Raw genomic sequence first — 16,093 nt, forward strand, 5'->3', positions numbered from 1 at the left:
TATATAAGCCCCCCCCCCCCAAAAAAAAGAGATCAGGTAAGAGGAACAGATTCATATTTCAGGTCCTATTTTAAGTTGAGCATCACAACTTGATGTGAATCCATTTGCACATTGTCCTAGAAAACAAGATAGCTGTCTTTTTTTTTTAAATTAATTAATTTATTTATTTATTTTTGGCTGTGTTGGGTCTTCGTTTCTGTGCGAGGGCTTTCTCTAGTTGTGGCGAGCGGGGGCCACTCTTCATCACCGTGCGCGGGCCTCTCACTGTCGTGGCCTCTCTTGTTGCAGAGCACAGGCTCCAGATGTGCAGGCTCAGTAGTTGTGGCTCACGGGCCTAGTTGCTCCGTGGCATGTGGGATCTTCCCAGACCAGGGCTCGAACCCGTGTCCCCTGCATCGGCAGGCAGACTGTCAACCACTGCGCCACCAGGGAAGCCCGATAGCTGTCTTTTTGCTGTGTCGAATTTTTGATCCATCAGCAGGTCACCTGGCCTATACCACCCAAGAAGCAGGATTTGCTTCTCTTTCCGGTCTTAGTTTTTGAAGAAACCTTTGTTTATAAAAATGTGGTGTGAATTTGTTTCCTCTTTCAGCATGGCCCTCACTGTCCCACAGGGCAAACAAAATGTTCCCACCTTCCTGCTTATTTTCTCTGTGTTCCTTCAGAGCATCCAAGATAATAGCAGAGACAGGTTGTTGGACAAATCAGTAGGTTGTCATGAAATATGCAATGTATACAGTTCAAGTGGATCAGGGCCATGGAACTAGTTTAAGGCCTCTTGTTATCCTCTGGTGCAGCTCTGTGAAATAATCTCTGACCTTTATACAACTTGGCATCATTGTGTTGATGAGAGGCAAAGTGCTGAACAGGGTGAGGAAGCCTACTGGGCCAACCTGACAAGATGGAGAGGCAGCTGAGACACTGCTCCAGCCTCTTCCTCCCCAGAATCTATCACTGAGCAGGCATGTTTCTTTGTTTTCTCTGAACGGCATAACATAAACTTCCTTAAGCTCTGAATTTGCCAAAACCAGTTGGAACTGAGGATATCTGCTAATGATACCCAAATATCCTATCAGTCAATGGATGATAAACACTAACATTGTAGAGAAGCACCATTATACCGCCCACATCGGTACTGCATCTTAGATTCTTTCCTATAACAGGGCCTGATGCTCCATGATGCTGACAAGGGGTTGACTCATGACATCTTCCATCTTTGAGCGAGTCACTGTGGACAAGATGCTATATAAGAAATGCTATGAAGTACTGGTTTTACTGCTAGTCTGAGTCTCACTCTGTGCTGGCAATGAGATAACAGTAACACACTACAAAGGTAAGTGTTACATGAACAACCTTAGTATTAGTAGTCATTATGGAAGAATTAAGAAAGAATTGTCTTTACACTTTAGATACCAGGATGGTGTTCTCGTGTCTGGCAGAAGGAGCATCATAACAGTTATGAATGGAGTTTGCAACTGGTACAGCAGGCACTGTCCAGCATTAACATTTGAGGTGCTGGGAAGTCAGGACTGCAGGGGGAGGGGGTTTCTGGAGGAAAGACCAAGATAGCCAGACAGCAGAGGGTCCCGTTGTGGGGTTTAGGACAGTGCCTATCCACCAACCAGTATCAAAGTACTTCAATATTTTCACAACTCGTTAAATCGCTGCATCAGCGGACTACCAGTCCTAGTTGTGATAAATCAATGCATATCATCATGCTTGGTAAACCTAATTGGATCCTTGCTACGGAACACTGTAATCGCTAATAATGAGACTATACCACAGGCATGATCTTGCCAATGACCATTTAATTTCACGAGGAATTTCAGGCAGTTTTCAAGGAGATGTGGGATTAAACCAATGAAAACATTCATCACATGGCCATATACTTACAACAGCTGCAAAGATGTACTTCTGGTCTTTCTCTTGTAAAAAGAGCAGCACATCAGTTAGAAGCAGAGCTAGGATATCTTCAAAGGAAAAATATTACTAGTATTAATGAAGCAAACCACAATTCAAATGCCTTTATTAAAATTCTAATTTCATGTTTAAATAATTTAAATAAACATACTAAAACTAAATACTTTTAGTCTAACTATAAAACCTTTATTAAAATGCCTGTATTATGATAGCTAAAGATATATTTTATAGATAACTCAGTAAGTAAGCTGTGTTTACGTGCACGCTGCGTGTGTCACGGTTGGTACAGCTAAAATTTAATGTTGTAGCCTTCCAAATGGAAGAAAAATATTCAATAAAAAACAAGGTTCTAATAGAATGGAGCAAGCCCTTACCTTTACGGCAAAAAAGTGCTTCATTAAAAATGTTTATGGGCAGCTTCTGCCTTGAATTACTATATATACTAATCTGCTATTTTGTTCCATCTGGATCTGAGGGAAGTGTGAGGTCCTACACCTCCTTTACATACTGTTCACAAGAACCCACCTTCACTACACCACTAACATTCTGACACAAAGTTACCCAGCTGTTCATTCCACAAAACAGATAAAGAGCAAATGACTTGGAGCGATAGGATCTACAGACTGCGGTTAATATTTTAGTTGTGGTTAATATTCTAAGTATGGTTCATGTTTAGTTGCAACACTGCAAGTTGCTGATCAATAAGTCCTTTGGTCATTTGTTGCAAGCACTACCAAAACCTGATAATCCTTCAGTGGGTAGCAACCTTGGAGTACCTGGAATTTAACCACCTCTTCCCCTCATTGCTTACCTAAGGAAGATACTAAGACATATCAGAAACAAGAAGGTTGGGCCAGTGGTGCTTAACCCTGACTGCAGACTCACCTGGGTGCTTTGAGCATCCCTATGCCTGGGCTTCACCCCCAGACCAATAAAATCAGAACCTCTGGGAGGAGACTTGAGCATCAGTAAAATTTTTAAACTCCAGAGGCATTCTAGGGTTTTAAATCCAGTGGCCAGTGTTGACAAAGCCTCGGACAAGGTGCTAGCCACAGAATCATTTCTTAAGGATCAGAATAAACTATTTTAGACTCTAACCAGATGAACAGGCAGGTTAATGCCTGATAGCAAACAGCACACCAATGTCCACGTGTATATTTATGCATTACTATGTATATTTATGCATTATATCATTCAGTCCCAGAGATGATGCTTAGAGCTCATTTTTCCCCTCAATGGTCTGAGCTCCTGGCTGGCTTGGCACACAACAGATTCTGAGTGTGTAGGCACATTTTCCAGGATAATATTTCCATGCCAACAATTAGCAGAATTCTCAGGTCCTTTGATTCAAACATCGCAAACTTGAAAACCCATGCGATACCTAGGAAGCCTTTTGCTTGAGGCAGCAGACTTCCCCCTAAGGTTTGTAGCGTGGGCCACCTGTGCCTATGGAAGTTTTCATCTTGATCCTACAGGCATCTTTCCACTGACCTAGGGTTTGTGTGTGGGCCTGCATCGCTGAACCAGTTTTCTTTGGAAAATCTGTCCTCTGTTAAATGAATAAGGTGCGTGAACAAGAGGGAGAAATTGGTCTGTTAGAGCCACGGTACCTTTGAAACGACCCGTGGCGGTTTTCCAATAAACAAGGCCATCGTATAACAGCGTCCTTTCTTTACTCATCAGTGCCTGTTTCCTAAACACGTGGCCATTTTTAAGCTTGGTATATGTTTTGTTTTCAATCTTATTTAGGATCTCAAGCCATTTTTGTTTTTTCTCATATTCGCTGACTTTTAAATCCACAGCTGCAATCATGTCTTTAATTAAGCAAAGAGCTTTGCATAAGTCCTTCTGTTCTTCCGTGTTCTCTGCATGGGAAAAAGAAAGGACAGACACCATGAAATAAGCCAGAGCGCTAATAAGGAAGACATTTTTTTCTTTAGTTTTAAGTAAAGTTAAATACATCATCCAAACAGCAAAAATCCCAGAGCAAAAATATTGGATTAACTTCAAATATTCTATCATCACTCAGCACCCCTCCTCCCCAAAAGCATGGTTAAAATGTGTCTTTAAGAAGATTTACTTATCAGATGCTTCAGCAGAAACACTGTGACAATATGATGTCTGAATTCTAGAGACTGGTCTGACCTTCCTTCCTAGAGCAGTGAATGTGTCATATCCCAAGTTAGGCCTTCCTTCCACCTTCCCAGACACAGGTAATTAAGCAAACCCCACGCCTAGGTTCTTAGAACTTAACTGAGCTACAAGTCCAAGCTGGAGTCCTTTCCCAGAAGGGAGCTGCAGGGTGACTTGAATAGACCTCGGACTCATTTGCTTTCCTAGATCCCTCTCTCCCTAAAAAAATAACATTTAAAATTATAACTTACAACTGCATTAACATAAAGATAAAGATATTAATAATATATATTAAAACATTTTTTTCAACCTAAAAAAATGGGACCAAGGCACTGTGCAGAGTGGGTAACTCAGCCACGCTCACGCCAACAGAGTAGACAGTCATCGAATCCAGCTGTTACTCTGAAATACTGGCCAAATCTCTTATCTCTAGATTATCTTAAGAAAAACTTCTGGAGAAGTTTCTGCAACAGCCTCCTGGAGCTCCAGATGAAACCAAATGTAGCTATTTTCTATATCTGATTTTAAAAAAACTAATTGATGTTTATTGAGGTGAATGGAACTGAAAGGGAAAGTTTCAGGGGGTCAGAAAATGCTAGAAGGAGAGGAGAAAGAAAAACAACAGGGAAAATAAAAGATTTTCTAAGAGCCTAGAGCAGCAGAAATAAACACACAGAAATAGCAGTGAAATGGAATAAGAAAAAGTCCTCCAAAGGGTCTAAACTTTCCAGGCTCTAAATGCCTCCAATAGGTACACGAGGGCTTTGTGAGAAAACCAAGGAATAGATCGTGACACCAATCATTAACAAGGAAGATTTTCTCATTGCCCATGAAAAGAATATACTTCATTTACTTCACTACTTTAGTATACCTGCCACCCACCTAAGGAGCACTCCCCACCATGAAAAAAAAAAAAAGATTCTTCTTTATAAAGAGCATATTTTAAATATAGGAAAGTTGAGTAGAGAAAATCAAAGTTGAATTACAAAGTGACTTAAAGTAAGGCCAAGAAAAGGCTCCTAGTCTTCCGACCTTCAGGAACAAATTACTGTCTTTTAACCGCTTGCAACTCAAAGTGCAGCAGCATTGGCCCCACCCGGGGGTCTTGTTAGAAATGCTTACCTTGGGTTCTACCCCAGACCTACTGAATTGGAGTCTGCATGTAAATGAGATCCCCAGGTGAGGGGTACTCCTAATGAAATCCTAAAAGCACTGCCATAAAGAGTCACATGAACCAATGTTCCCAGCAACTAGAGAGGTTGGAGAAGTCTGACCTAACTAAGGAGGCAGTGTTCGTTCAGCCACTATGACGCCTACGCCTGCAGAGCCGTAAGTCCCACTTCTCATTTCCGACACACAGCAGGCAATCACTGTGATGCACCCTACCTGGAATCTGGCATGGGATGATTCTTGGAGGAGCACTAGCTGGTCTAACACAGTCCGACAGATGTTAGTCTTTGAGTATTGTATTAAACTTAAGAAAGAGAATATAACCATAATATAAACTAAAAGTCTTAATTTTGTTTTCATTCTTTAACTGAGAACAAAATTATGAGGCTTTTCTCTTTCTACTGTGCTTATATTTTATGTTAAATTATAGGAAGCGGGCTTCCCTGGTGGTGCAGTGGTTGAGAGTCCGCCTGCTGATGCAGGGGACGTGGGTTCGTGCCCCGGTCCAGGATGATCCCATATGCTGCAGAGCGGCTGGGCCCGTGAGCCATGGCCACTGAGCCTGCGCGTCCAGAGCCTGTGCTCCGCAACGGGAGAGGCCACAACAGTGAGAGGCCCGTGTACCGCAAAAAAAAAAAAAAAAAAAAGTTATAGGAAGCAATACAAATGGGACATAAGGAATGGATGCTACCATTCGTGCCTGAACTTAGGTCCTAATGTAACTAAAAAAAACAATGGAAAGACCAAATCATGCATTTCTATTCACCGAGACCCCTTCCAAAAAAAAGGATGTTAAAAGTTGACTTTTTAGAGTGGGAATTTAAGATCTCATTACCACTTTCATGATCTCCAAGTCAGTTGGTCATAATAAAGATAATAAAAACAGCTCCCAGTTATCAAGCACCTTGTTTATACCAGGCTGTGTACTGGGCACTTTCTGAGACAATCTCACTTAATCCTCACAACAATTCCACAAGATAAAGATTAGTATTCTCATTCGGTAGTGGAGAGAACTGAGGCTCATTTCATTACCTTGCCCAACTAATGAGCGGCAGAGCCAAGTATCTGCAACGGCCATGCAAGTTCACGCAAGGCCAAACCAAAGCCCTTGTTAACAGAAGACACTACCATCCTAATAATTTACTCACGATCAATAAGCTAGCTTGAGGAACAGGCACTTTTATCTGTCCATTCATTGCACCGTTATATTTATTTATTGATAACCTGTTCTGCACTAGGTATTGAATCTAGATCCCTCAAGGAGCTTATAGGCCAGCCATGTGCATTAACAGGTTCTTAAAGGACATCCAGATGTTAGTCCTTGAACATGATGAATTGACAGGGTCAAAAATAGCTCCTTCATAAATCATTCTCAATCTAATAAATCACTGCTGGGAAGGTAATAGGAAGATGAAGAAGAAGAGGTATTAAGGTCTGGATATGGGGGAAATACAGATGGGAAGGGTAGGGTCAAAGTATGAGGAAGTCTACTTGCTTTGGGCTGCTTGGAGGAATTCAGAGTATTGGCCAAGTCACATTACGAAAGATAACTTTTCAAAATGGATCCAAATCCTACGGCTTCACAGTTTTTCCATAATGAAAAATCTTTATGAATCAGGCACCCACAAGCACTTATAGCTGTTTACAACACCTCAGCTATGTTTAAAACTAATGAAAGAGGCAAATGTTTATCCCAGAGGTCATCACTCACCCTTTGTGTACTGCAATATCCTTTCCACCAAGACAGGGTATTTTGTGATGCGCTGAGTGACCAGCAGAATGCATTCTGGAATTCCTCGGCGTCGAGCCAAAAGATTACTATTTCGGAGCTTAAAAAAATATATATATATATGTATATATTTTTAAACTTTAATATACACAAACACTACCTGTATTTTCTTTTTAGGTAGGAATTTAATAATACAAAGAACCTGCAACAGTATAATTCTATTCAGACATAACATGCTGCATCATTAATTAAAACTTGATATATTGTCATTAAATTGTATACTTTGAAATTAATTTCAATAACCCAACTCTCCAAGATTAAGAAGTTTCAAGTTACACTGATGTACTTAGAGTTAATTCCAAAAATAAGCAGGTTTTAAGACTTATAAGTGCTAAGATTCATGAATAGCAGAAGTTTTGAAAAATACTCAGAAATCAAAGTCACACTTTGAACATGAGTTTGCAATTAACTGTTTGTTTTTCTAAGAGGTTTTCCTCTACATTTGTTATTATTCATCATAGCATTTAAGTTTCCTCTAATCCGGGCAACTTTTTTTCTAAATATCTCAAAGCCTTATTTTCAAGTTCTCAATGCACATGTATGTTTAAAAAAAGAAAAGGAGGAGAATCCAGTAGCATGCTTAAAATGGTAGATAAAAAATTAGAATCTATGAAACTCTAAAGGACAAATTTCTTCAATAAGTAAGTAGGACACCAAAAAAATCGGATGGGGAGCATTCAATGTAAAGGCGGTTTAAAAGACATAACCCCCCATGAATAATACATAAACCTTGGTCAGATCCTGATCCAATTTTATGAGCTAATGAGGGAAATTTGATTACTGGCCAGCTGTTTGAAGATATTAAAGAATTATTGTGTATTTAAGTGGAATAATGCCACTGTAATTTTTAAAAGATATATTGTTCAGTGATACAAGTTATATATGAAATGATGTGCATCACAGACTTGCTTCAAATGAATCCAGTGGGGGTGGGGTAGGTTCTTTATTTTTACTGTGGTTCTTCTGATTTATAACTTGTCAAGGCATGAAAAGCTTCACAGGATATTACAAAAGTGCTCAGAAGTATGGAGAACATGGCTTCGCAAATATAAATACAAAAGTAAGTGATTTGGGAGAAATATTTTACTAACACAGAAAAAGAGGCTTTCTATCTTTGCCACAAACCTATCACTTCCTTCTTCCCTGAAAAACAGTACCTAGATGTGAAACTTGGTTAGATCACCTAAAAAACAAGTATGAACTTCATGCTGGCTTACCATTTTGTAACAGAGTTTTAAAATACTTGCCTTAATAAAATTCTGAAACTTTTTATTCTGCTGGAGTTCTTTAAAGAGGCTAACAGCCTCCTTGTGATGGCTACAGAATTCCCCATATATTTTCTTCATTTTATTTGCATTTTCTTCTGAAAACTGAGAAGAAAAACATTTCAGTGATGGTTTATAAATTTAGTCAGTCCTAAACACTAAAAAGAACATGCAATTTTCATATATTTCAGTACATTCTTTGCAAATAAAGAATAAACATCCAGGAATTTCTAACCACAATCACTTCTCTTCCCCAGATACTTTTTAAATTAAAGTAAGAGGAAGTAGTCAAGAGGTAAGAGGAAGACATCAACCTAATGTGATTATATTATATTGAATTAACTCAATTATCAATAGCCCAATGAAAAACATTTGATATCTTCTATTTTGTGTGTTTATACAACTTTATAATTTCAATTTATAGTTTTAATACTTTTATAGATTGAAGGGTATGGGGCACATTTGGGGATCCTCAGGAAGGTTGACATTTACATTGGGTAACTGATCATGTCCACGAACTCAGTCTTCATTGGGAATTTAATTTTTGTCATCACAAATGGATCAACAGGCAGGTTATCATTAGCCAAGATGACAGAGAAAGATGAGTAACCAGAAGGCCAATTTATTAACTGATGGACAGAAGTAAAGACGTGGGCTGGATATTTCAATAACCTTGACCTGCAGAAAAATCTCTGTAGAAAAATCTACATGGGAACAACTTAGCAACATACGGTGGTATGGAGAGAATCAGCTGAATAATTTGAATGCCAACGTTTCAGACTCTGGTGACACTATGTATACATGTGGGTGTTGAAGATCACTGTAACAGAAACCAGAACACACCTACGCCTCCTTAGAAAGTACTTAAAATGTACATCCCTATCTCTGGTCTTTTCAACTGTGCTCACAGTTTTATCTATGCTTGAGGCCAATACATCTTACGAGATGATCCTTAAACCATCAACAATAATATATAGGTATAAATTTAACAAAACATACACAGGCCTTGTGTGCTGAAAACTACACAATGCTAATGAAAGAAATCAAATAAGATTTAAATAAATATACCATGTTCATAGATTAGAAGACTCAACATAGTAAAGATGTCAATTTTCCCCAAATTAATGTACAGGTTTAATGCAATTCTTATCAAATCTCCGCAAGTGTCTGTACATATAGACAAGATTATTCTAGAATTTATATCAAAAGATAAAGAAACTAGGATAAAAACAATTTTGGAAAAGAAGAATAAAGTGAAAGAACTCAGTCTAGACAATTTCAAGATTTATTCTGTAACGACTGTAATTATGACTATGGAAGGATACACATACATCAGTGGAACAAAATAGGAACCCAAAATGCCCAACAGTTTTTGACAGAAGGCAAATGCAATTTATTGGAGGAAGGATAGCCCTTTCAACAAATGATATTGGAGCAGCTGAACATCCACAGGTCAAAAAATAATAATAATGACCTTGACCAAAGTCTCATATTTTATACAAAAAGTAACTCCAAATGGATCACAGACCTAAATATAAAACATAAAACTATAAAACTTTTAGAAAAAAAAAAAAGGAGAAAATCTTTGGGATCTCAGGCTAGACAAAGAGGTCTTAGACTTGAAATCAAAAGCATGATCCTTAAAATATGAGGGAGTCCAGGAAAAACTTTGGCCTGTGTAAGAGGTAAGAGACCATTGTTTCAAGGTGTGCGAGGAGAGGGGATTCATAGCACTGCCTAAATGAGCTTCAGAGACAGGCGCGAGCTGCAGCTATCAGCGTGGACACCAGAGACGGGCATGAAATGCTAAGGCTGCTGCTGCAGCCACCAAGAAGCCTGTGTGCAAGCACAGGTCACTATCCACACCTCCCCTCCCGGAAGCCTGTGCAGCCCGCCACTGCCAGGGTCCCGTGATCCAGGGACAACTTCCTTGGGAGAACACACGGTGCGCCTCAGGTTGTTGCAACATCACGCTGACCTCTGCTGCTGCAGGCTCGTCCCACATTCCGTACTCCTCCCTCCCCCTGGCCTGAGTGAGCCAGAGCCAGCTAATCAGCTGCTCCTTTAATTCCCTCCTGTCTGGGCAAAGAACAGACGCCAGAGGGCGACCTACATGCAGAGGTGGGGCCAAATCCGAAGCTGAACCCAGGGAGCTGTGCGAACAAAGAAGAGAAAGGGAAATCTCTCCCAGCAGCCTCAGGAGCAGCGGATTAAATCTCCACAATCAACTGGATGTACCCTGCATCTGTGGAATACCTGAATAGACAAGGAATCATCCCAAATGGAGGAGGTGGACTTTGGGAGCAACTGTAGACATGGGGTTTGTTGTATGGAACTGACTAGATTCTGATTTTTATGTTTATCTTAGTATAGTTTTTAGTGCTTGTTACCATTGGTGGATTTGTTTATTGGTTTGGTTGCTCTGTTCTTTTTTTTTTAAATTACTTTTAAAATTTTTTTATTTTAATAACTTTTTCTTTCTTTCTTTCTTTCTTTCCTTTTTTCCTCCCTTTTCTTCTGAACCGTGTAGCTGACAGGGTCTTTGTGCTCTGGCTGGATGTCAGGCCTGAGCATCTGAGGTGGGAGAGCCGAGTTCAGGACACTGGACCACCAGAGACCTCCCGGCCCCACGTAATATCAATCGGCGAGAGCTCTCTCAGAGATCTCTGTCTCAATGCTAAGACCCAGCTCCACTCAACGACCAGCAAGTTCCAGTGCTGGACACCCCATGCCAAACAACTAGCAAGACAGGAACACAACCCCACCCATTAGCAGAGAGGCTGCCTAAAATCATAATAAGTTCACAGACACCCCAAAACACACCACCAGATATGGTCCTGTCGACCAGAAAGACAAGATCCAGCCTCATCCACCAGAACACAGGCACCAGTCCCCTCTACCAGGAAGCCTACACAACCCACTGAACCAACCTTACCCACTGGGGGCAGACACCAAAAACAATGGGAACTACGAAACTGCAGCCTGCAAAAATGAGACCCCACAAAGAAAGTTAAGCAAAATGAGAAGACAGAGAAATACACAGCAGATGAAGGAGCAAAGTAAAAACTCGCCAAACCAAACAAATGAAGAGGAAATAGGCAGTCTACCTGAAAAAGAATTCAGAGTAATGATAGAAAATGGAAATAGAATGGAGAAAATAAAAGAAATGCTTAACAAGGGCCTAGAAGAACTTAAGAGCAAACAAACGATGAACAGTACAATAAATGAAATTAAAAATTCTCTAGAAGGAACCAATAGCAGAATAACTGAGGCAGAAGAACCGATAAGTGACCTGGAAGATAAAATAGTGGAAATAACTACCACAGAGCAGAATAAAGAAAAAAGAATGAAAAGAACTGAGGACAGTCTCAGAGACCTCTGGGACAACATCAAATGCACCAACATTTGAATGATAGGGGTCCCAAAAGAAGAAGAGAAAAAGAAAGGTACTGAGAAAATATTTCAAGAGATTATAGTTGAAAACTTCCCTAACATGGGAAAGGAAATAGTCAATCAAGTCCAGGAAGCACAGAGAGCCCCATACAGGATAAATCCAAGGATAAACACCTCGAGACACATATTAATCAAACTATCAAAAATTAAACACGAAGGGCTTCCCCGGTGGTGCAGTGGTTGAAAGTCCGCCTGCCAATGCAGGGAACACGGGTTCGTGCCCCGGTCCAGGAAGATCCCACATGCCGCGGAGCGGCTGGGCCCGTGAGCCATGGCCGCTGAGCCTGCGCATCCGGAGCCTGTGCTCCGCAACAGGAGAGGCCACAACAGTGAGAGGCCCGCGTACCACAAAAAAAATAAATTAATTAAAATAATAATAATAAACACGAAGAAAAAATATTAAAAGCAGCAAGGGAAAAGCAACAAATAACATACAAGGGAATCCCTATAAGGTTAACAGCTGATCTTTCAGCAGAAACTCTGCAGGCCAGAAGGGAGTGGCAGGACATATTAAAAGTGATTAAAGGGAAAAACCTACAACCAAGATTACCCAGCAAGGATCTAATTCAGATTCGACGGAGAAATTAAAACCTTTACAGACAAGCAAAAGCTAACAGAAATCAGCACCACCAAACCAGCTTTACAACAAATGCTAAAGGAATTTCTCTAGGCAGGAAACACAAGGGAAGAAAAAGACCTACAATAACAAACCCAAAACAATTAAGAAAATGGTAATAGGAACATACATATCGATGACTACATTAAATGGAAATGGATTAAATGCCCCAACCAAAAAACAGAGACTGACTGAATGTATACAAAAACAAGGCCCGTATGTATGCTGTCTACAAGAGACCCACTTCAGACCTAGGGACACATACAGACTGAAAGTGAGGGGATGGAAAAAGATATTCCATGCAAATGGAAATCAAAAGAAGGCTGGAGTAGCAATTCTCACATCAGAAAAAATACACTTTAAAATAAAGACTATTACAAGAGACAAAAAAGGACACTACATAATGATCAAGGGATCAATCCAAGAAGAAGATATAACAATTTTAGATACTTATGCACCCACCATAGGAGCACCTCAATACATAAGGCAAATGCTAAAAGCCAAAAAAGGGGAAATTGACAGTAACACAATCATAGTAGGGGACTTTAACACCCCACTTTCAACAATGGACAGATCATCCAAAATGAAAATAAATAAGGAAACATAAGCTTTAAATGACACATTAAACAAGATGGACATATTGATATTTAAGGACATTCCACGCAAAAACAACAGAATACACTTTCTTCTCAAGTGCTCATGGAACATTCTCCAGGATAGATCATATCTTGGGTCACAAATCAAGCCTTGGTATGTTTAAGAAAATTGAAATCTTTTCCGAACACAATGCTATGAGACTAGATATCAATTACAGGAAAAAAACTGTAAAAAATACAAACACATGGAGGTTAAACAATACACTACTAAATAACCAAGATATCACTGAAGAAATCAAAGAGGAAATCAAAAAATACCTAGAAACAAATGAGAATGAAAACATGACAACCCAGAATCTATAGGATGGAGCAAAAGCAGTTCTAAGAGGGAAGTTTATAGCAATACAATCCTACTTCAAGAAACAAGAAACACCTCAAATAAACAACCTAACCTTACACCTAAAGCAATTAGAGAAAGAACAAAAAAAAACCATCAAAATTGGCAGAAGGAAAGAAATCATAAAAATCAGAACAGAAATAAATGAAAAAGAAATGAAGGAAACAATAGCAAAGATCAATAAGAGTAAAAGCTGTTTCTTTGAGAGGATAAAAAAATTGATAAACCATTAGCCAGACTCATCAAGAAAAAAAGGGAAAAGACTTATATCAACAGAATTAGAAATGAAAAGGGAGAAGTAACAACAGACAGTGCAGAAATACAAAAGATCATGAGAGATTACTACAAGCAACTAAATGCCAATAAAATGGACAACTTGGAAGTAATGGACAAATTCTTAGAAAAGCACAACCTGCCAAGACTGAACCAGGAAGAAACAGAAGATATAAACAGTCCTATCACAAGCACTGAAATTGAAATTGTGATTAAAAATCTTCCAAACAAAAGCCCAGGACCAGGTGGCTTCCCAGGCGAATTCTATCAAACATTTAGAGAAGAGCTAACAACTATCCTTCTCAAATTCTTCCAAAATATAGCAGAGGGAGGAACACTCCCAAACTCATTCTATGAGGCCACCATCACCCTGATACCAAAACCAGACAAAGATGTCACAAAGAAAGAAAACTACAGGCCAATATCACTGATGAACATAGATGCAAAAATCCTCAACAAAATACTAGCAAACAGAATCCACCAGAACATTAAAAGGATCAAACACCATGATCAGCTGGGGATTATCCCGGAAATGCAAGGATTCTTCAATATACGCAAATCAATCAATGTGATAAACCATATTAAGAACCTGAAGGATAAAAACCATAGGATAATCTCAGTAGATGAAGAAAAAGCTTTTGACAAAATTCAACACCCATTTAAGATAAAAACCCTCCAGAAAGTAGGCATACAGGGAACTTACGTCAACAGAATAAAGGCCATATATGACAAACCCACAGCCAACATCGTCCTCAATGGTGAAAAACTGAAACCACTTCCACAAAGATAAGGAACAAGACAAGGTTCCCCATTCTCACCACTATTATTCAACATAGTTTTGGAAGTTTTAGAAACAGCAATCAGAGAAGAAAAAGAAATAAAAGGAATCCAAGTTGTAAAAGAAGAAGTAAAACTGTCACTGTTTGCAGATGACATGATACTATACATAGGAAATCCTAACGATGCTACCAGAAAACTACTAGAGCTAATCAATAAATTTGGTAAAGTTGCAGGATACAAAATTAATGCACAGAAATCTCTTACATTCCTATACAGTAATGATGAAAAATCTGAAAGAGAAATTAAGGAAACATTCCCATTTATCATTGCAACAAAAAGAATAAAATACGTAGGAATAACCCTACCTAAGGAGACAAAAGACCTGTATGCAGAAAACTATAAGACACTGATGAAAAAAATTAAAGATGATACAAATAGATGGAGAGATATACCATGTTCTTGGATTGGAAGAATCAATACTGTGAAAATGACGATACTACCCAAAGCAATCTACAGATTCAATGCAATTCCTATCAAACTACCAATGGCATTTTTCACAGAACTAGAACAAAAAATATCACAATTTGTATGGAAACACAAAGGACCCTGAATAGCCAAAACAATCTTGAGAAAGAAAAACGGAGCTGGAGGAATCAGGCTCTCTGACTTCAGACTATACTACAAAGCTATAGTAATCAAGACAGTATTGTACTGGCACAAAAACAGAAATAGAGATCAATGGAACAGGAGAGAAAGCCCAGAGATAAACCCACGCACATACGGTCACCTTATCTTTGATAAAGGAGGCAAGAATATACAATGGAGAAAAGACAGCCTCTTCAATAAGTGGTGCTGGGAAAACTGGACAGCTACATGTAAAAGAATGAAATTAGAACACTCTTTAACACCATACACAAAAATAAACGCAAAATGGATTAAAGACCTAAATGTAAGGCCAAACACTATAAAACTCTTAGAGGAAAACAGAGGCAGAACACTCTATGACATAAATCACAGCAAGATCCTTTGTGACCCACCTCCTAGAGAAATGGAAATAAAAATAAAAATAAACAGGGCTTCCCTGGTGGCGCAGTGGTTGAGAGTCTGCCTGCCAATGCAGGGGACACGGGTTCGTGCCGTGGTCTGGGAAGATCCCACATGCCACGGAGCGGCTGGGCCCGTGAGCCATGGCCACTGAGCCTGCATGTCCAGAGCCTGTGCTCCGCAATGGGAGAGGCCACAACAGTGAGAGGCCCACGTACAGCAAAAAAAGAAATAAATAAATAAAATAAAATAAACAAATGGGACCTAATGAAACTTAAAAGCTTTTGCACAGCAAAGGAAACCATAAACAAGATGAAAAGACAACCCTCAGAATTGGAGAAAATATTTGCAAATGAAGCAACTGACAAAGGATTAATCTCCAAAATATACAAGCAGCTCATGAAGCTCAATATCAAAAAAACAAACAACCCAATCCAACAATGGGCAAAGACCTAAACAGACATTTCTCCAAAGAAGATATACAGACCGCCAACAAACACATTGAAAGAATGCTCAACATCACTAATCATTAGAGAAATGTAAATCAAAACTACAATGAGGTGTCACCTCACACCAGTCAGAATGGCCATCATCAAAAAATCTACAAACAATAAATGCTGGAGAGGGTGTGGAGAAAAGGGAACCGTCTTGCACTGT

At 39.3% G+C, this 16,093-nt stretch overlaps 1 protein-coding gene across 8 annotated transcripts in view; it reads right to left on the reverse strand.

Annotated features, from left to right (window-relative positions):
* ARHGEF28 (Rho guanine nucleotide exchange factor 28) overlaps positions 1–16,093 on the reverse strand; it is a 311,929-nt gene that overhangs the window by 58,310 nt on the left and 237,526 nt on the right. For all 8 annotated transcript variants that reach the window (XM_027100839.1, XM_027100838.1, XM_027100840.1 and 5 more), the window contains 4 exons: positions 8,260–8,382; positions 6,935–7,052; positions 3,531–3,785; positions 1,894–1,970 (listed from right to left, as the gene is read on the reverse strand). In XM_027100839.1, coding sequence (XP_026956640.1) covers positions 1,894–1,970; positions 3,531–3,785; positions 6,935–7,052; positions 8,260–8,382 — 573 coding nt within the window. The remainder of the gene's footprint in view (positions 1–1,893; positions 1,971–3,530; positions 3,786–6,934; positions 7,053–8,259; positions 8,383–16,093) is intronic.

This window comes from Aethalodelphis obliquidens, unplaced genomic scaffold, assembly GCF_003676395.1.
Source record: "Aethalodelphis obliquidens isolate GAN/ISIS:26980383/991018 unplaced genomic scaffold, ASM367639v1 scaffold4, whole genome shotgun sequence".
Lineage (NCBI taxonomy): Eukaryota > Metazoa > Chordata > Mammalia > Artiodactyla > Delphinidae > Aethalodelphis > Aethalodelphis obliquidens.